This window comes from Pseudorca crassidens, chromosome 6, assembly GCF_039906515.1.
Source record: "Pseudorca crassidens isolate mPseCra1 chromosome 6, mPseCra1.hap1, whole genome shotgun sequence".
Taxonomy (NCBI): Eukaryota; Metazoa; Chordata; class Mammalia; order Artiodactyla; family Delphinidae; genus Pseudorca; species Pseudorca crassidens.
Window position 1 is genome coordinate 50,122,821 of NC_090301.1, and position 22,830 is coordinate 50,145,650.

Genomic DNA, 22,830 nt, shown 5'->3' on the forward strand with positions numbered 1-22,830 from the left:
AGCTGTCTTCATTTACCCCCCAGAGTTCATGAAGTTGCATTAGCACTAATTACAACTATTATTAAGTAGATTCACAAATTTAGTAGAATAACTGAACTGTGGAAAGAGGGGAGTGGGAACTCCTCGCAAGCAAAGAAAGCAATTTCCTCTCCTGCTGGTATGATATACAAATGGGAAGAGTGGGTGAAAACATAAGAACAATAGCAAATTGCACTATTTGTGTGCTTTTTTTTCAACTTTGAAGAATTCATCACTCTGTAGACAAGAAGCATTAACAAAATCAGGTCATTGTGTTTATACTTTACGCTGAACACTGTTTACATTGATAGAATTAGACTCTCAAAAAATTACTGACAACATTAGTTGTCATTTCAGCTTTTATTACATAATCTGCATGGTTGTAACATAGCTTGACCTGCTATCAGAAACACTCCACAAGGACAATTATTAAAAAATGTGACTGTAAATTATAGGCTAGGCAGTCTGGGTCCATCAGGAGAGATAAACTACACAATAACTTGGGCCAGAAAAGCTTGATATAAAAGTTTATTAACCATAATAGATTGGAGTAATGAGGGATTGGTAAGAAAGGAAGAAGTAAACAACATAGGAATAGCAGATATAAAGAGCAGCCACCACCCCTGGGGATGAGTGTTCAAGGAAGAAGACTCCCAGGGTTGAAATATGGATCTTGTTGCAGAGTGAAGCTATGGCTCACTGAATGGCAGAGATATGGAAGAACTTGCTGGAAATCCACCCTCTAGGATGCCAGGCAAAACAAAACTGTTGACAAAACTGACGCGCTGAGCCTGCGCGTCCGGAGCCTGTGCTCCGCAACGGGAGAGGCCACAAGTGAGAGGCCGTGTACTGCAAAAAAAAAATAATAATTTTATATATATATATATATATATATATATATATATATATATAATTTGGGGGATAATTAGGGATATGCAGTAAATAAAACAGGAAAGGTAGATATAAGTGTTAGGGATGGGAGCAATTTGAAATAAGGTGGTCAGGGAAGGCTTTACTAAGATAGTAAATCTCAGTTTAGTCTGAGAGTAATTCAGTATCTCTTGACTTAAACTACTAGAATATTCTATTGAATTTTCACTGCCAATTTATCCACAGTAATTCCAATTACAAGATCTGACTTTAGCTTTTCACTTCTTGAGGTGGCTGGAGGATCAAATTTCCACAGACCTTAAACTAATTTAAATTCCAAAATGTATAATTTTGTGTTTTGCCAACAGATTTGTTTAATCCAGGATTTGACAGCAAATAATTGTTGTCTTTTAAAACAAATAACCTCAAAGAATTAAAGATATTAATTGAAGAAATAGTAAATTTATTATTTTTATTAAAGTATATCAATACCTAGAAACAATAAGGGGCACGTTATAAATATGGATACAAAACAGTAAGTCAAAGTTTCACTTGAAGTAGAAAAGCTTAACTATAAGCTTTTTTTAAAGTATATCAAAGGCAACGAACCATAAATGTGTTAATCATAAAATGTCACTGTAAGTATCACAAGAATATAAAACTTTAAAATCTTCTGCTTTAAATTCTTAAATAACTACAGGGTGACTAAATATGTTCAGGATGATTTGGGCAGAAAAAGCAACTAGCTAAACTCACAAAATCAATTAATTAACTGTGTTACATTTCTGTTTGTTTTTTTTTTAATGTATTGTGGTCTTGCTTATAAAGGTGTTAATTCATTGAGTTAATTCACTGGGTAAGGTTTTAAGACAATACTCTGATTTATACTTGTTACATTCCAGAATCTTTGGAGAAATTACCTTTGAAGGGGACTTTCTAAAATAGGAAAATCTATTTTAATATAGAGGCCAAAAATCCTTGAAATACTTTTTCCACTCCCTTGAAACAGATGAATATTTGAGATCTGTTTATAATATGTGAGACAGAGAATCATAATGATAAAATTCCTTTTTATAAATAACTAGGTATGACACAGTGACATATCCTTGAGAAGCCCAATAAACATGCTCCATGTATGACCCATCATTGCCTTACATAGTACCCCTAATTTAAAAGACAATTACCTTTACTGATTTATTTTACATACAGCAAACTATTATCAGTTAAGAGAAAACAAAATTGATGCTCAAAGCACTTCTGTAGATGATACAGAAGATATATGTTTGTACTGTAACCAGATCACTACAGGAAAAAACTACGCAAACTACAGACAAAAATAATAAACTATCCATAAGGAATAAGTTCAATTTAAGGCTTCATATTCACAACATTTAATGGCTGAAAACTAAACAGCAATAACAAAGGAAAATGTATTTAAATAAATGCTTTCATGTGAATGGAAAAGGTTCACCCAGCAAACCCTCAGCAATATTGACCATAAAGACAGTATTATACACCAGTCTCATATTTAAGAGGATTCTGTCTGCCTTGTTAGGCTTCAAACAGCTCACAGAAGGTTGATTACATTTATGCTGCCTCTTAATAGAAGCAAAGTTCATAGCTTTGCATATGATGGCATCTTGTCAGGCTATAAGCAATCTTGAAACATAATTTGCATTTATCATCTCTACTTTTTGCTCCTGGCAGCATAAGAAAGCCTGCTTTCTCAAATGCACAGATGTGCTCAGTGTGCACTTTCCAAATTATGTATAGGAAAATGCTTGCTCTCTATAATGTGTAATTAAGAAGAGCTCAGGACTTTCTTAATAAAATCTAGAGGGCAATGATATTTTCTAAGTCTTGAAAGTCTACTTGAAAGCTATTAAATAAATTCTATCTTAATTATTATAATTAATTTTAAGTACATTTTGAATAATTAAAAGAATATCTTTAAGCAAATTCATAACGTACAGAGTTCAGCCTTGCTAATATGGAGACTTAATAAAAAAAAAAACTAATCAAAGCCTCTGGCCAGAAATAAAATTGTTAATGATTTTGGGCTTTTTAAAAATGTATGTAAAATTTCTTACAAAACCATAACTGTTCTTTCCTTAAAAATATGTTCCCTAGTAGAATACTGAACTAGAAAACAGATCATTAATCAAACCACATTTTAAAAATGATTTTTCAGTATAAAACACTTTCCCACAGATCCAAGGAGATCAGATAATTATGACGTCAGACGCAAAAACAGAATGCTAGGGACCCAGAATAAAAAGCATACAATGTAAGAGACTAATCACCTAATAAAAGAACCATAAGCTCACAATAAAGTAAGAGAGAATAGCTATACAAAAAACTTTAAAAATAAACACCGGGTATACAGTTAAATTAAAGAATCAAAATGAAAAGTGGGTACATTTTCATAAAAGGACATAAAAATCTTGTGAATATTGTAACTGCTACATAAATATTGTGTAAACCTTCAGATTTTGGTTGCCTCTTTTGGGAGGTTTAAGGTATTGTTTTTCAATCTTAAATTCTTCACAAAGAAATTTACCTCCCTCTGAAATAGTAAGTCAAGTAGCACTTCAAGTTTTTTCCTTCATGGAAACAGTTGCTGGAATAGAAAACTACCAAAAGTTTTAATCAACTAATTTAATCTTTCATGCTTTAATATAGATTTTAAATTTAAACCTTTTCTTTCTACAGAAATCAATTATTGGTAATACATTGTTATTTTCCCTTAGTAAATCAAAGAAGCATTTAATCACATATTATAATACTAAAGAAAACATGATATAATTTAAAAAATTTATTTTTACCTTAACTTAGGACAATCAATTGACCTCTATTTCCACTTGAAAAAAGCATGAGAGAAGGAAGTTTCTACTAGTTTACTCTCAAAAAGGGGAAAGGTGGCTCTAGAGACCAACTCAGAAATTACAGTTGTCCATCATCAGCTAGAATGTAACTCAGGAACTGTTGTTTCTTCTAATTCCTGTATTTTGTCACACTTATTGCTTTCTTTGCCCTCTTGATATGTACGAAGCTGCTCCACAAAACCAGCATTTGGACATATGGAAGGTCTTGCATTTTTCACCAAAGAAAAAGCACTGGTAAATGAGATTTCTTCAGAATTCATTAGGAAGCCTATTATAATTGCAGCAGCCCTGGAAACTCCTGCATTACAGTGAACAAGAACCACTCCATCCTATAATAAAACCAAACAAAAATCTTCATTATTCATTTAAGAGAGACTATAATATAATCTTATACTACTTAAAATTATAAAATAAAAATATTCACTTTATTGATTTATTTGATTCAATCTATTCAATCATCAAAATACAATTCATTGTAGGGAATGAATGGGGAAAATCAATCAATTAACCAACACCTTCTCTTCCCACCTCCCAGAATTGAAATGCTTTGATGATATACTTGGAATTCTGAAACTACCTTTTATTAAACTGAAGTAATCTAGTAAAGTACACATGAAAGCCTAGTAACTTAGTAGCCACAAGTCTATAAATAAGAGAAATATCACAGGAAATGTATGTGGAAATATAAATAAAACCATAATCATAAACTAAACAGAAAGCTCGAGACATTCTAGGTACACATAGCGCTCCCATGAAGAAACTAGTATCATTCCTTAGAAATCTATGGTAAAATGATCAGTAAAGAAAAAATTTTCTTCCCTTGGATATATTTTATTCTGGAGGGAAGTGACTTAAAAAATAGTTAAACTTATGAGGTAGTAAAATGATGACACAAATAGCTCATGACAATGTGAAGTGGAAAAGGTAATTAGACACCAGCATGAGGTCAATAAATGAAAAACGTTTCAGGTAACTTGCAAATGATACTTCACAAGTGAAAAGGGACACAGTGCAAGGCCAATGCTGATGGGGGTAATATTGCATTAATAATGAATGTGATAGATCTGATGGATCAGCATTGATACAGGTTAGCTTATCTCAGGCCTTTAAAAAGTTAATGATCTAAATGAAATGTAGAGAACAGTGAGCACACCCAACAGAACCAGACATTTTAATTACTTCATTTCTTGATTCTTCTTTTCTTACAACACAAGAAAGATGGGAACAGGGAAAAGGGGAAAAAATCTTACAACTGAAAATTCTCTGCCCAAAGTACACATTAACAATGCTATGTTTATGGCTTATTGGATTATTTTACTTTTACAAGGCAGTTTTCTTAGATGCATAAATCTATTGCAAAATTCCTTTCCTAGGTCTACTGTAACAAATTTGCAAGTGTAACTCATTTCAAGAAACACAGATCATTCACAAGAAAATTAGTTAATATTTTAAATCCTCATATCAAAAAGACAATTTCAATTGTTTATATATATTTTTTTTTCTTTTTTCCTTTTTTTAAAAATTTCTTATTGGAGTATAATTGCTTTACAATGTTGTGTTAGTTTCTACTGCACAGCAAAGTGAATCAGCTATATGTATACATATATCCCCTCTTTTTTGGATTTCCTTCCCATTTAGGTCACCACAGAGCACTGAGTAGAGTTCCCTGTGCTATACAGTAGGTTCTCATTAGTTATCTATTTTACACATAGTATCAATAGTGTATATATTTCAATACCAATCTCCCAATTCATCCCACCCCTGCTCCCCTCCTTCGTATCCATACATTTGTTCTCTACGTCTGTCTCTATTTCTGCTTTGTAAATAAGATTGTCTATTTATATTTATGTATTTCAGAGTCATTTCCAGATATTAACTTTCTGTACAAGAAAAGCGAAACACAAATATTCACTCTACATATACAGAATTTTTCTCACTTTGTATAATGGCTTTTTTATGAGACTTAAGACATTTTAAAATCATATTACAGTAACCAATGAAAAGTATTAATGAACTTCTTTTAACTCAAAACAGATTAGCTATTCCAAAGAAACTTGGAATCATAAGCTTAATAAGAGGTGCCTCATGTCATTTTTAATGTTTCCTGACTGTATACTAGTTATCTCTATGTTATGATCCATACATATGCTTTCAAAAATGAAACTAGCTTTATTTTCAATCTTATACATGGTGCAATCAGTTTTAGCTAATGTTCAAAAATGTTAGTATTTTCTTCCCTCTTACATTCCTTATATAAACAGCTACTTTTCTGTTAGTTTCTACAGCCTTTGAATTTACCTATTTACCTTTTATTATTCCTTGGGTATCATATTGCCCTTGAAAGTATTTCCAAACAAACTACTAGCTTCATATCCCCTTTCCAGAACTCAAAGTAGTGACAATTAAATCATTCATAAAGAAATTTTTTCTTTTGCACTTGCTGTTGTCCTCTGCTTGAAAGGCCTTTGCTCCTCTCTTGGTCCAGCTAACTTTGGCTTCTGTTCTAAGAAGGCTGTCTCTCTCTGCGTGAGAGGCGGGCAGGAGGAATATCCAAGCCATCTTTGTATGCCTAATACTTAGTACAATTTTGGGCACAGAGTAGGTATTCCATAAATGTTTGCTAAGCAAGCAAATTAATTTTGTTCCGCATTTCTGAGAAAACATTCTCTTAAAAGAATCAAATCACCATTCTGCTATGGGCAGATAGATAGGAATTATGTTATAGTATTTCCATTTTATGCAGTTTGCTTTGTTCTCGTGTTGTTATGAACAGCCTTTCAATTAGACTGCCAGCTCCTTAAGGGCAGCAATATACATCTCTTGTATCTTCTCAGAGTAAGTAATTCATATTTTTTGACAGATGAACTTAGTCAAGTTCAGGTCTTTTGATATATAGAAAAATATATTAAAATACTAACAGTGGTTGTATCTATATGGTGGAAGTGGGTGACCTTAATTTTTACCTATCTATATTTTCCAATTTTTCTACAATGTTATAAATTACATGTTTTTAAAATCACATCTTATAAATAATAAAGTAAACATGGAATGTCAAATACACATTTTCATACTAACAAACAAAACCTTTTGCAAAAAAAAAGGGGGTCAAGTAAATATTCCTAAAAGAACTCTTGAGACTATGGAGGTTACTTTACTACTTCCCTCTCATGTGTATTTCTGTCCCTTTGGGCATAAACCGGACAAATAATGCATTAGGCAGAGATAGAAGAAGGACAGAGAAACCAAACAAAACAGGGTTTTATAAGTACAGAGAGAAATGAGGAAAGACATAGGAAAATGGAAGACATTCCATCTGGCAGCTGTATGTAAAAAGACGAAAACAAACTAGGACCTAGAAAGGTAGTTTTGAAATATGCAATTCACTGAGTAATCACATTTAATAATAGGTGCATATACAATAGGCAAAATCATGAAGAGATTTCTTCTAGAAAAAAATGAAGAAAATTCAAGACTTCTATTGCTAAAACTAAATATGTATTAATCTAAACAATAAAGAGTTTTCAGGGTAAGGAAATATTGGCTGAGGCTAAGATTTCAGTGAAAAACATAAGGCTTGAGAAATTAGAACATATTACAGAATTCAAATACATCTTGTAGCAGAAACATTTTATGCATCTCTTCGGAATCCTTTGATGCCATCATCTCACCCTCAGCTTGCTCCACCTCAACTACAACCTCTGTGGCTGACTGCCTATTGTGCCTTTAAGCCTATTAAGTTTTGCTTGCCTAAGAACACCTGGCTCTTCCCCGATGGCAGTCTCTGCATAGGTACACCCTGAGTTCTGGATTTTCTTGCTTCTTCTGAACTTGGATGGCAAGTCACACCACAGGGCATTGGGTTTGGCTTCAAGGTGGCTGCTGAAGGGGTGGGGTGCTACAACCTGGAATTGTGAGGTTAGTTACCTCTCCATGGGTAAACTTTGACCAATGGGAAATAGAAGCTGACAGATGGCCAGGCAGATAAATTCTCTCTCTTCCCTCCCTCCCAAAATCTACTGAGGTGCAGTTTCTTTGGACTCCCTGCCTGGGGATGTCTTGGGTACCACCCTACCAAGTACCCAGCTATTTCGCTGTCAGCTCGTTGTGAAGTTGTGTTCAGCAAGGTAAACACATCATCTTACACTGCTTCTCATCCTTACCTGAGTCACTTCCTTTTCTTCTCACTCTCACTGCCTAGGGATTGCACCTCTCAAATGAAGCAGCAGCTCTTAATCCTTGGCTCAGGTTCTGTTTTTTGGGAAACCCAAACTAAGGACCATTTTTCTTAACTATTACCCATTTCACTTTTTATTTGCAACATGTGCATATCTTCTAATATGAATATGGATGATGTCTACATTTTTCCTTTACCGTCTAACGTACATTCTACATCTCCTTAGGAAAGCAGCTAATACAGAAACATTGTCACTTTTATTTCTAACACTGTTAGCTGGCACACTGGAATGTGACAATCTAGAGTCTGTAAAATTTTTCACAAGAGAACAGACTGGCCAATACTAGGCTCTGAATTAGAAAATCTCCTCCTTTTCTTTCATCCAAATATCTGCTATTAAATAAGGTAGAAAAGTGTTACATTTTTCCGGTAATCTAGAGAAGGGTATCGAGAAGAGTGCCGGGCACCTAAGGCACTCAATAAATATTACTAAATGAAAGGAAGGAAGAGAGAGAGGGAAAGAGATAAGGTAGAAGGGAGATCATCAGAATTTAATTAAGTTGGATTCTATTAACTGTCATTAATTGTCGGGTGCTCCAGGACAGTTAACTTTTCTCTGTAAGTGCTTCTACATTCCCATCTATTTATCTAACATAAATTTTGTAAGAATTATATACTGACTAAAAATGATGTCATTTTGAGGTATAATTATTGGTAACAGCCAGCCTAGAAGCCCTGCCTTGGATCAGTACCAAGATTGAAGTATTGTATTTTTTGTTGGTCTTCTAAAGTCAGGGAACCAATGGACAGCTTCTGATCAGCATTTTTATACAATCTCAGGAATATTAATCTTCATAAATACACTAACAGGACTAGAGCAGCCTCTATCCCACAGTCCACCTGATTACCTTGCAAAGTGGTCAGAGGGCAGGTGGTTAGAAACTATCAAAGGAAACCTGCATATTGGTTTGGCCAAAAAGTTCGTTCGGGTTTTTCCATAACATCTTACAAAAAACCGGAAAGAACTTTTGGGCCAACGCAATACCTATGTACACAGGAAAATTCAGTAAGCAGAAAATTTTAAATCCGAATATTTCTCAGGAAGGCATAGGAATATGAGAAATTAAAGTTAAAAGTAAATATTTCACTGAAAAAAGAGCAACTGGAAAACTAAATAGTTGTAGGAATTAATGAAATATTGTTGAAGGGGAAATTTCATAATTGTTCTCTACATATTCATTACAGAAAGAATAAATATTGGATAATGGACCCATATTTTTAAATATCTGCTTCTGAAGAACTGTGGATCAAAACAAAACTTACGGACTTCCCTGGTGGCGCAGTGGTTAAGAACCCGCCTGCCAATGCAGGGAACACGGGTTCGAGCCCTGGTCCGGGAAGATCCCACATGTGGCGGAGCAAATAAGCCCATGCACCACAACTACTGAGCCTGCACTATGGAGCCCACGAGCCACAACTACTGAGCCCGTGAGCCACAACTACTAAGCCCATGTGCCATAAATGCTGAAGCCCGTGCACCTAGAGCCCGTGCTCCACAGCAAGAGAAGCCACTGCAATGAGAAGCCCGCGCACCACAATGAAGAGTAGCCCTCACTCACCGCAAATAGAGAAAGCCTGTGCACAGCAACAAAGACCCAATGCAACTAAAAATGAATAATAAATTAATTAATTAAAAAAAAACTTACCTTCATTTTTGCTTGTTCAATAAATTCAAAACATTCTGGAAAATAAGACAGGATATTGGTCTCAGGTAGATCCAAAATAGAAATACTCTTATATACAAAGTCACTGAGGAAAGCATTTTCAACTCCATATGCAACATTGAGAATATGAGTCACCTTAAGGAGAAAAAAAAGGATGATTTTTAAAAATTCTCATGAATTAGGTTAATTAAACAGAGACTGAGATGTTGAGAGCTGTAACAAGAATAAACAATTTAAGCATGACTCAATAACACTTCCTTCAGGAAGCCTTTTCTGACTGCCTCATCCCTTACCAGAAGTGCTATTTCTATATACCCCCAAAGCACCCTCTACTTGCCTCATTATAGCCCTTACCACTGAGAGTCTGTTTATTTCCCTCACTGTACTAGAAACTCCATGAGGGCAGGGACCAGGTTTAGCTTACTCACTATTGTAAGTAAGCATTGTGAGTGAACAGTGACCTTAGCACAGAAAGTACTTAAAATATTTATTGAATAAATCAATTAATGTCCATATAAAAACTGACGTAAGGGAAGTGCATCAGTAGCACACCACTTCCCTTTCAATAATTATTTCCCTATTTTCCTCTTGTATTCTTTGTAAGTACAGTGGTTCTCAAGTGTGGCTGCACATTAGAACCATCAGTAAGCGTTTTAAAAATATCAATGCCACAGGGTCTCAAACCCGGAAATTCTGATGAATTAGTCTGGTTGAAAGGTGGGATGGTCATGAAAGATTTTCTTTTAAATGGCACACATAAGCAACCTCCTCATCCCTCTATACATTCAGGCTCCTTTCCTGGAGTCCACCAAGCAAATGGAAGGAGCCATGTGGAAAGTCTATTAAGAGAATCCAAAGGCTAAACAGACCAGAAATATGAGTCCCTGTTTCTTATCAGGACATGCTTCTCACTGAACTTATTGTCTCTCTTAGTTTGGATCTTAGGGTTTGCCTGACCTTGGTATTTTCTTGTATCTCATCATATTTTAGAGTACTTGTCCAGCCTGCCTCTCTTGCCCCCACCATCCTCCCAGCTATGACTCTGGCTGTGTCCCACTCCCTCCCTCAGCACAGCTAATTGGTTTCGGGTGGACGCCTGACTTAAGCTAGACTGAGCAGATTATCTCAAGGAATTTAAAAAATAGGTGTGTGAGACAGCTAGAATGATCCACAAACTTGGGAGATTTAAGAACAGCCGTTTTCTATTAAGTGCTCAGGGAAGCTGAAAGATCTCTGCTCCCAAATGAGAAGAACAACACAGATGTGCAGATAGGGGCCATGTGCCAGGGGGAGAGAGAGGCTGTCCTGGATGGCCTCCTATTCTCTGGCATGGCCACTCTCTTCCCTCAGGTTCCAGAGAGCCCCCTAAATCATCATACACATTCTCTTTCCTCGCTCAGGTTTCTGTGGTCCACAATCGAAAGAGTATTAAGACACTCAGGGAACTAGGCCTCATGAAGAGAAGGCCACAGGCTATTTACTAACTTAAGTGCCTTGTGGAAAGAAGAAAACAGAAAAAAAACTCAGATCTTCTCAAGAGAGACTCTTACATAGAGAGGAGATGGAAGAACCTAGAAAGAAGGGAAGAACAGTTTTAGAAGATACAGTCTGAAATGTCCTTCTGCTTTCCCCAGTGAAATCCCACCTGACTGTGCCAAGCTACTCTCTCACTCCAAGTGGACTTCTGGCCAGGACTACATGATTCTGCCCTGAATTAATAGATGTGCCAATGTTTTATAATATTGATGTGTTTGCCTTACCTTTAGAACTATATTCTCCATTCCCAAAAGACCAAAAATGAGTTCTGACCACTTACAGGATATATCTGTATCTATATAGCTTCCCTATACATCACAGGATTACAGAGACGACCCAATGAGAATCTTGGGGAAACTTGTTGAAAGGTAAAAGTGCTTTACAAATATTGTGGATCATTAAACTACCCAATGTCTAGGTAGTTTAGCTGCTTGGAAATGCAACTTACATATATATTGATTGAATGATCATGCTTGAAAGGAACTGTACTGAGTCTCAGGTCATGGTGGTGATGGTGATGGGGACCTAGCCTAAAACCCTTCAAGTAATCAAGCATATTTCCAAAATGCAGTTACGGAGGTCCTAACAATGGTTGACCTTGTGATGCCCTTTATAATAGGGATAATAAGAATAGCCCCTTTACTGTGTACGTAGTATGTGCTAGGCATACAGGTTAACTCACTTAATCCTCACATTTAGGCATTATCAAAAAATTATCTTTTGAACTAGTTCAAAAATCACAACATTATTAAAAAAAAAAAGAAACATTAAGAAGTCTTGCTCTCACCCTCTTTCCACTCCATCATCTCCCACCCATATGGTAACCATCTTTGTTGGTTTCTTGTATATTCTTTTAGAGTATCTTTATGCAAATAGTTTATGTACTCCCTTTCTTACACAAAGGCAACACCTTGGGTTTTTCCCCCTATTTAAAAATGTCCTGGACCTGCCAATGCAGGGGATATGGGTTCAAGCCTTGGTCCGGGAAGATCCCACATGCCTCAGAGCAATAAGGCCGTGCACCACAACTACTGAGCCTGCGTTCTAGAGCCTGAGAGCCACAACTACTGAGCCCACACGTCACAACTACTGAAGCCTGCGCACCTAGAGCCCGTGCTCCGCAACAAGAGAAGCCACCGCAATGAGAAGCCCGTGCACCGCAACGAAGAGTAGCCCCCACTCGCCACAACTAGAGAAAGCCCGCATGCAACAATTAAGGTCCAACACAGCCATACGTAAATTAATTAATTTTTTAAAATGTCCTGGAGATCTTTTCATATCAGTATCTAGAGACCATTTTTTTTGTGTTCTTTTAAAAAGCTATATAGGGAGACACAAGAGGGAAGAGATACAGGAACATATGTATATGTATAACTGATACACTTTGTTATAAAGCAGAAACTAACACACCATTGTAAAGCAATTATACTTCAATAAAGATGTAAAAAAAAAAAAGCTATATAGTATTCCATCATGTGGGTGGACTATTGGTCATTTAACCAATTCCCTACTTATGGAAATAGGGGTTGTTTTCAATAAATTTGCTATTATAAACAGTGCTGCAGTAAACAACTTGGAATATCTTATGTTACACTTAGTTTTCTATCCTCCTTCATGCTTTATTGGGCATACACCAGGCACTCAATGAGTACCTTACTAATAAAACAACTCTTATTACCATATCTAAACATTACAATGAAATTCCTATAGAAATTTCTGAAATGATCTGCCACAAGAGAATTTCTATTAGTTATTGCACTCTACTTAAACCCCAAGAAATCCCTTTGAAATGTGTCATGCATTTAAATCAATAATTTTGTTTTACAGCATCCTTAAGATTTTGTAGAAACCCTCTATTCAGCTGCTCAGCTTACTTTTGCTTCTTCCAGGCATCTAACAGGATCTTTTACACAGAGACAGAATGATCTTTTAAACAGCAGCTGGGTTCACATCACCAGGATGAAAGTGAATTGGAACTAGTGTATCATAACAGGGCCTAGATAATAAAACACTTGCCAATGAAAAGATTTATCAGTTTTTCTAATTTCCATTTTTACCCTGAGAAATATTAATTTATTCATGTAAGCAAGACTCTAAAACATGTTCTACTTATGTTGAAATATTGATCTAAGAGGGTTCCTATCAGGATATACAGTCATTCTCATATCCTTATGCAATTTCAGGCCATTGTCTCTTATTGTCAGGCAGTTATTATTATAATAAAACGAGGGGAGTCCAATTTAAACACAAATAAGTACATTGACTAGTAAACATATCAAATTAGTTAGTGAATTCGTTAGTATTTATTTCCTTGAAGAAATTAATTGCAAGTGTTTATCACATAAAATTTTCAGCCTCAATTTAATCAAATCTTTTTCTCAGAGCTGTGGGATGAAAGATGAGTAGGACAGGGTCTCTAATCCTCTAGAAGTCTGCTGAATAATAGAGGGGAAAACATGTTCACCGACAGTAATAATAAAAAGTAGAGGTGCTAAGAGCTACAGGAGAAGAACAAAGTGTTATGAGACCAGAAGGGAGGAACACATACTGAACTTGTTCCTTCCAGGAGCCTCCACGTTTGCTGTTCTCTCAGCCTTAAGGGCTCTTTTCCTGATTTAAGCACAGCTGACTCTGTCCTAAGGTCTCAGTTGAAATATAATACCCTCAGAGGCCTATTCCCCTGCCACTCCTCTCACTGCCTTGTTTCAATTCTTTCAGAGAATGTATTCTCATCTGAAAATATATTTTAAAATCAAGGACCTTACTGCTTGTTCATTTCTATGTCCCCTGCAACTAGAAAAGGGCCTAGCACCCCACTTACATCGTGGGTGAGAGGCAGGGTTGCATTCTTTTGGCTACTCCCTGCCTCTTTCAAATCACTTCTTTTCCACCCTCCAGTAAAAATCCTTGCTCTTTTGAGATTCATACAAGCTGATTATTCCATTTTATACCTTGCATTCCTTGGGCACCTGACCCTCAGTTTTCTGGGTCCTACCCCACGTCCTACCATTATCCTGGGTGACATCAATTTCCACTTGGGTTTAACAGGTCCCTGACGACTTCATCGCCAATGACCTTCATCCCACTCTCCTTCACCACCTCTGCAAGACCAATGCCCAGGACTGATCCAGCTCTGATACCATTAACTCAGGTATCCCACTCTTATTTTTCCATCTTCCACTCAGTTATTCCCTCTACACCTCACAAAAACCATCAACTCCTTGATCTTTCTATTTTATCTATCAGCCGCCTCTTGCCTTCACTTCCTTTGTTATTCAGCTTATAGTCCATGGTCTACCTCCCCTGCACCTGACTGGTAAAAGTCCCCTCTATACCCAGACTGCTAAGCACGGCTGGAAAAAATTCACACAATACTGCAGTTCATGCCACCATTAGTTCATGAGAGCCAATCTCTCTTGTACCTTAGTGCTGCTTAGCAACTATATTTCCCTAGTAGGCTCTCTCCCTCAATCCCCATATCAGCTCTTTCAAACATTCCCTACTCTCCTAATAACTTTCAAACCTACCACCTCTTCCCGACTCCCAGTAGATCACCTCACTTACCATTTTACAGTAAAAAGACAAGTCATCACATAGGAACCCTTTCCATCAAACCTTACCATCAAATTTAACAACTTCGCCTACACCTGCATTCACCCTTTCCTTCTACCTTCTTAATTCAGAGCATGATGTGCTCCCACATCCTTTATGAGGCTCATTCTGGCACCTGTGTTTGGGGTCACACTGCCTCCTACTTTCTTGGCCCTCTAGCCACAATTCTTGCTTTCCTGTATTTTCAATTCCTTTCTCTACCATCAGCTTTATACACACTCAAAACTCTCCCATCTCCCTCATTTGATCTCATCATCACCTATGGGTCTTCCTGCTCTCTTCTGCCCGTTTTTGGTGTGATCATTTCCTCCACCTCTCAATCTTTTGAAATCTGGCTTGGGCCTCCAATTCAAATGAAACTGTTCCCACTAAAGTCACTAACAACTTTTTGTTCTAAAGTCCAACTGTTGTAATTCAGTCCCAACAATACTTAAACTTTGGGCAGCATCTGACACCGCTGACTCTATCCTCCACAGAACTCTGCTTTGGCTTCCATGACACCACAATTTTTTTACTTTCCTACAAACTCTTACAGTACCTCCTTTCCCACTGCAGATTCTTCTTCCTTTGACTATTCCCTATAGGTTGGTATTACTCAGGGTTCTGGTGTAGGCCTTCTTCTCTGCTCACCTTGCCCCAGGTGATTTCATCTACTCCAACAATTTAAATCCCTACTTATAAGCTGAAGATTCCTGAATCTCTATTTTTACCTCTCTCCTGAACTTCAGACCCCATATACCCACACTGTCTATTGAATAACACTACTGAGATTATCCACGGCATCTGAAATTTAAATTATTCAAAATTGAGCTCGTTATTTTTCCTGCAAAACCTGCTCCTCCCTACTTTGTTCCCTATCTCATGGGACGACACCAACACTACTTAGTAACCCAAGAAAGCTGAATATCACCTCTGACTCCTCCTTCTTTCTCAACTTCACCCCCCCTTCTACTCTGTCCTGCAAGTAGTCAATCATTAACTTTTGAGAATTCTACCCTCTTAAAAACCCCTCAAATCCATCCACTTCTCTCTACCCCCACTGAATCCTAATCTAAGCTACCATCATCTTTTTTCAGATTGCTGCAACAGCCTCAAAACTAGTCTTCCCATCTCTAGCTTGAGCAATCCTCCAACCTATTTTCCACACTGCCTCTACCCATCCATCTTTCTAAAATGCAAATTTGATCCTGTTACTTCCCTCCATAAAGCCTTTCAAAGGCTTTCCACTGTCTTTTGTATCAATTCCAAACAGTTTACTCTGGCTTACATGGACTTTTGTGATCTGACTCACGCTTACTTCTCTGGCCTTGTCTCTTGGTACCCTTCTTTCTCACACTCTCTATTCTAGGGTTACTAAACTTCTTTTCTGTTCCTGAAAGCATCAGCCTTTCTCTTGTCTCTGGGCCTTCACAGAGCCATTTCTTCTATCTGAACACTTTTCTGTCTGCTCCCTCCTCACCCCCTTCAGAGCAAAACTTCAATATTATTTCCTCCAGGAAGACTTCCCTGACCTTACTATCCCCAACCCAACCCAAACAAACATGGGTTAAGGGCATCATCTCCTATGCTCTCCCATAGCACCTGCACATCCCCATCAACACATACAATACACTGTACTGTAGCTGCTTATTTGTCTTTCTTCCCTCTCTGCCCCTCAAATCATAAACTTCATGTGAACAAGAACCTTTTGCATTCCTCAAACCACAGCAATTCCATGACCCTGAAATCGTGCTTAACAAAATAGTTGATGGATAATTTTTTTTTTCAGTAAATATTGAAATAAGTAATAAATCACATCAGTTGTGTGGGGGAAGGTGGGAAGAGATAGCATTGGGGAAGAAGTGGTATGTGAGTTGGGACTCAAGGCATGGGTAAATCTTGGACAAGAAGAGAAGAGGGGAAGGTCTATTCCACACAGAGGAACTACATAAGCAGAAGCAGGAAGAAGTGCCTCCAAAGTCAGTTTCATGAGGAAAAGTAAAGGGAGATTGAGAGAAAATAAAACTGGAAAGATGGATTACAAATTCACATATTTGAATTAAGTGCAATAATTTTTGTCACTTTATTAAAATGATAGCCAAATCTCACCAATCCAACTCTGAAATGGACCTATGCAGTTTTTCCTAAATAAATGTAACAATGAAAATACTTCCTATACACAGTGCCAGACCTGAAGCATTTCTTTTTACCTTGTGCTTTTTCAGTGTATCCAGATCATGAGCAGCATCTTGTGACCCTATAAGAAATAAATAACATCACCTTGAATATAAAAATAATCATCCTGACTTTTAATCTAATTTTTGCAACAACTCTGTTAGCTATTCATTTATTTTAAGAAATGCAACTTGGGAGGACCTCAGTCCAACTTTCTGAAAGATAATTCAGGAATATTCATCAAAAAATATTCATCTTATATATACTCTTAGACTCTGAAATCTGACTTGTAGGAATTCTTCCTAAAAGTCCTGGATATTGCAAAGATTAGCTATCAGGTTGTTCTTCACAGTGTTGTCTGTAATACAAAATAAACTCTATAAAAACAAAACAAACAAAAAAACCAACCAAACCCAATGATGGGGGTTGGGTTATATTAAAGATAGTACAATTATGTAGTGAAAATATATACAGCCCTTTGAAATGAGAAATGTAGAAGAATATTTATGGCATGGAAATATATTCTCAATATATTATGTGATAAAAGCAGGTTACAAAACATCAACCATTTTTGTAAAAACAAAAACTATGTATATGCTTAAAAATGGACAGGAAGTATACAGAATAAAATGTTAACAGTAGGATTATAGGTGATTTTTTTCTTTACGCTCATGTGTACTTTTTACAATAAATATCTATTTCTTTTGTAACTTAAAAAGGGATATTTTAAAAAAGACACCCACAAAATGATTTAGTGCCAGCTGGTCTGGGAACATCCAGTAGCTTAGAGCAAACACTGCTGGTCTATTGAATTCCACCCACGTTCTGTGTACCACTAGGGCTGTATCCTTTTCCAGTTTCTTCCTGTCAAAGTTGGCTTTCTAGAGCTCTCACACTTGGAAAATGACTCTAGGTAATACGCAAGGTTATTATACATGAGAACAACTAGTTAAAATAAAGTGAGTGACACAACTGAAAAAATAGGGCATTTATTATATTAAGATTTCAAGTATTTTACTTTCCTGAATTAGGTTCCATTTCTATAAACAACACTTTTCTCACCTTATCCACCTGGGAAATCTGCCAGCTTCTATTATGTGACTTTAGGTAGGTGGAGGGCCAGCAAGTATGCTGGTTGGCCAATATTCTCTTGGTAATACGAAGCTCACAGGCTCCTTACTGAGTCTACATTCAACTTTACTTAAAAGTTAGCCTATCAAAATATTAACATTTGTTAAAGCTGGATGGTGGATATGTAATTGTCTGTTATAGTGTAGTCTGTAATTTTTTACACATATGAAATACTTCATAATTTAAAAATAATTTCTCAGTTTTCTGTAGGAAGTCCTATTCATCTCCAGGGGGAGAAATGGGTTCAAATAAGTTAACTGAAATTTGGTGGTTTAATATGCATGTTATCTTTTAAATAATAATTCTACATGGCCTATTTCTTAAAATAGCAAAAAAAAAAAAAGAAACATGCATGAATGAAATTCTTTCTTTTCTTACCCCAAACTTTCATTATTATATTTATCAAACCTGTATATTTTCATTATTTCCATTAAATACACACACACACCAAACAGAACAGGTCAGTTATATTCCAGAGTTGGCTGCTATATTTTGAAAATGACTTCCAGAATATGAATATATTGGTACAAATTTAGTGTTCTTGAGACCAAAAATCAACTTGTATCACCGCGTTTTCAAACAATAGGAAAATTACATGAGTTTTAATAGTGTGGGGGAATAATTTTAGTCAGCACAAATGGACTTCAGGTAATTGGCTTGTATGTTTCATCTAATACTTGGTAGTATTCAGTTCACGTTAATTCTCTCTAAATTCTAGACATAAACATCAGCTTTTCTCCAATTTTAAATGATTGCTTTGTGTTGCAGTCTTGCGTTAAAATTTTGTTGGAAAAACACTTATCGTTAAAAGAAATAAACACTATAAATCATTATAACAATGTGTTATTTAAATCTTTGTTTTGAAAAAGCAGAATGTTATCCTTTTATAAACTATCTTAATTGAGATTTTAAAACAAATATCAATTTTAATAATTTTATGATTTTAACAGTGGCAACATGGATCTATAATTGTGTTAAACTTAATAGAACTGAATAGCAAATCAATTTTAACAGTATGGCAATTTTTTAAATAACAGAAAAAGAAGTTGATAAATAGGACTACAACTAAAGAAAGAAGTCTAATAATAATAATAATAATTTACAGTTATATTTTACAATGACACAAACCACTAATATTCAAGACCTTGGCCAAGAATTATTAAGGAAATATTACAGATGAAGTAACTGATTTAGAAAGTATATTACGTGCTACTGGAGTTGGGTCTTCTAACAAGTTCAATGTGTTGCAATCATAATATATGTATCATAAAAAATAGGCTACGTAAGATCTCCAGAATCCTGTTTCTATTTTTAAGAGATCTTTTTTAATGAAAATACTAAATACTGCATAAATTCTGGTGCAGCATGTCTTGATTTACAAATCTCTATTTTCATCATCAAAAAATTAAACAAAAAAATTATTACTGAAATAAACCAAAAAGATATTATTACATTACTGAAAAGGGAAATAAATAATATTCCAAAGAGAAATGTTTTGAGAAAATTTGTAGGAGTAAACATTCATAAATGGATAGAAATAGGAGCATAAATTCCTATAAGGATAAGGTAAAATAATATTTGTGAAAGAATTTTACAAAATTAAGAGCTATACAAATTTAATGTATTATTTGCCTCCTAAAAATACTGGGCTTCCAGGATATCAGAAATCCTCTACAACCTTATAAAGGATCCCAAGATTTTCACCTAGAATTGAAGCAAAGATCTCAAAATGTTACCAGTTGGGATTTCTTAACAGGATGGACATAACAAGAAATAACTGTACCCTTTTAACTACCCAAGAGAAATGGAATTTTTCACTTTTACAAATCAAGTTGGATATAAGAAAAGTCCTAGTGATTTTTGTTGTAAAAATATAATTTGCAAAACCTAGGACAAAAATATTCACTGACTAAGATCTTTTATCAACTTGTTAGGTAGTTCAAGGGCCTATGTAAGATTTTTGAAATGCAGAAGCTTGGGTGAATTTATGAGCTAACTGAAAAAGACATTATATTTTGACAGCTTTCTATTTTCTTTATTTCCCACCCAAAACAAAATTTAATTTCATGTAGTGCTAGGGGGGAGCTGTGTTGCTTTGAATAGATGAAGGAAGCTCTTTGAAGCAACCTAGAAACAACCCCTGCATCATTCACGTGGAAGAACTTTAGATGTAACCATCCATAGGTCCCTCAGAATAAGTCGCTTGTAACTGGGCAGAAGAAGGTCTATCTACCTCTCAGAAGAAAGGAGGTTGTACCTGATGAAATTATCCCATTTCCTGGTCCAAAGAGGCGACCATATAAGGACTAGTCTCAGAAGTCCCTCCCAGCACTCGCTCAAGATCCTGGAAGGGTTCCAATGCCAATCTGAGAACACTACCTTGATCAGCTCACTTTGCATAAGTCTAGATAAAAAAATAAGTGAAGTTCATGAAAACTCTGAAAGGGTGAATGATATTTTTTAATTCTACCATAATTATTTTAAACCATTATTACTACAATGGAAGCCAAATAACCAAAACATGTGCCTTATTTCCTCTCCTAGAAATGTTGTGCAAATCCTGGGTGCACCTTCCAGACTAGCTAAATGACCCACTTCATTTTTTCACAGGGCTGCAGAAACTAATTGGATACATTTATTTGGTGAAAAGACAGGTCATGTAACAATTCATATAATACATAATACAATAACAACTCATATGTATACTGCAATTGATATGTTTCAAAAACCTTTTCCAACTTCAGGACAACCCTATAAGATAAGCACATACTGTTACTTCAGCTTTACAGATGGCTTTTCTGGAGGACCAAATAGAATAAATGACTTTCACTAGCTCATCTAGCTTTACGTAGAGCATGGCTAAAAGCCTGGACTCCCTGAGTCAGTCTATGTAACAATGGAGAGCCGGAGTGTATCAGACTTGAGCTTGTGCAAGTTACTTAACCAATCTTAAATCCAGTTCCCATCTGTAAAATGGAGCTGATGATCCCTGCTTCACAGAGTTTTTAAAAGGAGTGAGATGCTATGTGCACTCCACATAATACCTGGCCATTTCTGACACCCAATTCAGTGCTCTTTTTACTCCGGAGAGGCTTGGCTGTATAAATACTAACAAATCACTGATTTTTCCAAGTCCTAATTTCTCTATTCACAAATCAAAAATAATTCAAACCAACTTAAAACACTGTTGACTATTTTTTAAGAATATCGTATCATATTCTTGCCAAGCTAACAAGCTTGTACTTTTATAACTGTGCTTCATTTGTTATTTGTGGATTATGCTTTGTATAGGGAATCTGTATTTTCCGTAATACAGGAAATCATAAACCATCAGATTCATAGCTATAAAATATCAGTCCACCTTCTCCTTAACACTACAAAAACAGACACCATGAACAGATGTGGCCACAGGAGGCATGCACTCCATATGGTTTGCAACCCCAGAGCAGGCAAAAAAGCATTTGCCTTTTGAAATATTAACTTTTCTATAACTTCAACCCCTGTCACTTGTAGTTTTGCCTAATAAAAGCATTCTTTTTACTTTGATAATCTTTAAGGCTATATCCTTTTATTATCCAAGAAAATACAACATCAATGTGTTATCCTCCAGAGAAGTTAGAAAAACAGGAAGAAAGCTTTTAGAAAATTCAAATATCAGGTGCTATGTGTTACTAGAATCTATGCCTCTTATGTATATAGTGGAGCAGAAACATCCCTGACTAGCTAGTGTAGCTAGCTAGTGTAAGTTCCATATCCGAAAAAGGAAACATTTCAATTTTCCAGCAGTTTAGCTGATAGTACAGACTATTATTATTAGGGAGGAAAACGTTAATTAATATAGTTAAATGAACTCAATAACTTAGTGGCAAATCAATATACTCACCCAGGAGCAACCATGGCTTAATAACACCAACTTGCAGGTCCAGGCTAAGGTCCTGCACATAACCACAACCTTCCCCACTGCTCGGCTCTACTTCTTCCACAACATGAATTCTGGCATCTTTCCATGTTTCTATAATTTTCTTTCCAGTTAGCGTTGTCACCCTGGTGCATTGCTTCCTGAGATTATTCCGGGAGAATGCCTTAATTTCCTGGTTAAGGGAGTGCATTACATGAGCAGTGGCTAAGAACAAACACAAGCAAATCCAGCCAGCACAGTGAACGACCGAACTGCTAGTCTCTTAATGTTCAAGTAACAAATGCAGCCTCAGTAGTTCACTGTCCTGCAGGTAACTGTATCAGCCACACGCTGGGAGTCACAAGGGTCCAGCTCCGTTTTTCCCAGCGCTGCAATGTAAGGGGAAATCTGATTGGCCACTGAGAAACGGGCGCCGATTGGATGCTGTTTCTCCTTCCGGTTGGTCGAAAATTAATTACCCTTCAAAGAGTTTTCTTACTGTTGCTATTTAAAGCTAGCTTTATTATTCACACCCAATGATAAAATATAAGACTTAATGGGAGAGAAGGCTGACATTTCCTCTCTCATTAAAAGCAGTGGTTTTCTGGATATGCTCGATCGGTGTTGCTTGTGGTGACCTGGGTATCCCTCCTGCTCTAGTATAGCTGCTGAGTCACAGTGCAAACCTTCCTACTGTGCAGAACCGTGCCTATCCGCCTGCTTTTCGGCTAATCCGGGGGGCTACAGCAGACGTTGAAAGTTATTCCTCGCTTCCTATGTGTTTCACACTCTTTCTTTCTGATGTTATTGCCAAGAGGAACATTTACT

General features: G+C 36.2%; 1 protein-coding gene across 1 annotated transcript; it reads right to left on the reverse strand.

Annotated features, from left to right (window-relative positions):
• Positions 1-532: 532 nt before the first annotated feature.
• On the reverse strand, positions 533-22,400 carry DUSP19 (dual specificity phosphatase 19). Its single transcript, XM_067741276.1, has 4 exons — positions 21,988-22,400; positions 17,009-17,055; positions 9,654-9,806; positions 533-4,102 (listed from the first exon to the last, which is right to left on the reverse strand). Exons 1-4 carry the CDS (start codon positions 22,211-22,213, stop codon positions 3,848-3,850), a joined length of 681 nt encoding a protein of 226 aa, XP_067597377.1. The 5' UTR covers positions 22,214-22,400; the 3' UTR covers positions 533-3,847.
• Between the last annotated feature and the right edge of the window lie 430 nt (positions 22,401-22,830).